This window comes from Nanorana parkeri, unplaced genomic scaffold (assembly GCF_000935625.1).
Source record: "Nanorana parkeri isolate BGI_ZX_2015 unplaced genomic scaffold, ASM93562v1 scaffold1188, whole genome shotgun sequence".
NCBI classification, from domain to species: domain Eukaryota; kingdom Metazoa; phylum Chordata; class Amphibia; order Anura; family Dicroglossidae; genus Nanorana; species Nanorana parkeri.
Window position 1 is genome coordinate 508,624 of NW_017307456.1, and position 863 is coordinate 509,486.

Sequence of the window (863 nt, forward strand, 5' to 3'; positions counted from 1 at the left end):
ATCAAAAGCACCCACCGAACCTCAACCCCCCCCCAATCAACTGAATTCAAATAAGGCACCCCTAGTGCTACAAGGCAGAAGTGCTAACCACTACGCCACTGTGCTGCCGACAATAGACACAGTTGTTTTGGGTTCAGGACCAATATCATGCAGCTGGCAAACTAGGATCCAGTGATGTCACTGTAACAATAGGCACACTGTGGTACCTCATGGCTGGTTGTGCCTGTATGCTTTTATAGCATTAGCTGATATCCTTACCATGCCTTTGAGTTGCTATCCATACAAATATCGGGAAAGTTCACCACGGCTGGTGATATCAGAAGCTTTGTTGAAAATCTAAACCCGTTCCAGCAGTGCTTAGGATGGAAAAAGGAAAAAGATCTCCCCTCCGGAGTCTCCGAAGAGCCAGCAGGTGTCATACATTGTCCATTCCACTCAAAAACTGAGACATTCTTATTTATTACAGGTATGTACATAGCATTGACAATTTACGCAGCACTTTACACACCATAACATCAGTCCCTGCCCTCAAGGTGCTTACCATCTAAGGTCCCTATGTCATATGCATACATGAGGGCCAATTAACCTTCCAGTATGTCTTTGGAGTGTGGGAGGAAACCCACGTTGGGGGTCACTCTTTATAAATGGCCCCCTGCAGATGCCTATGAACATTTCTTTATAGTCAAGCCGAAGGAGACAGTATTTGTTTTACTATAACTTTTATTTTATGCGGTTACACCAATGGAAGCTTGCTGTTCCAGGGACGTTTCTTGTTGACTGTCTTGTAGACATTTCCTTTGCAGGTCAGAGTCTGAAAGGAAAGATAATAGACACTTGCAGATTATTTTTTTACAACAATGGTT

General features: G+C 43.7%; 1 protein-coding gene across 1 annotated transcript in view; it reads right to left on the reverse strand.

The window, feature by feature from the left end:
• Window positions 1-733: 733 nt before the first annotated feature.
• LOC108796884 (fatty acid-binding protein 1, liver-like) overlaps window positions 734-863 on the reverse strand; it is a 9,754-nt gene continuing 9,624 nt past the window's right edge. The window contains exon 4 of the mRNA XM_018568438.1: window positions 734-811. Within this exon, the coding sequence (XP_018423940.1) occupies window positions 734-811 (78 nt within the window). The remainder of the gene's footprint in view (window positions 812-863) is intronic.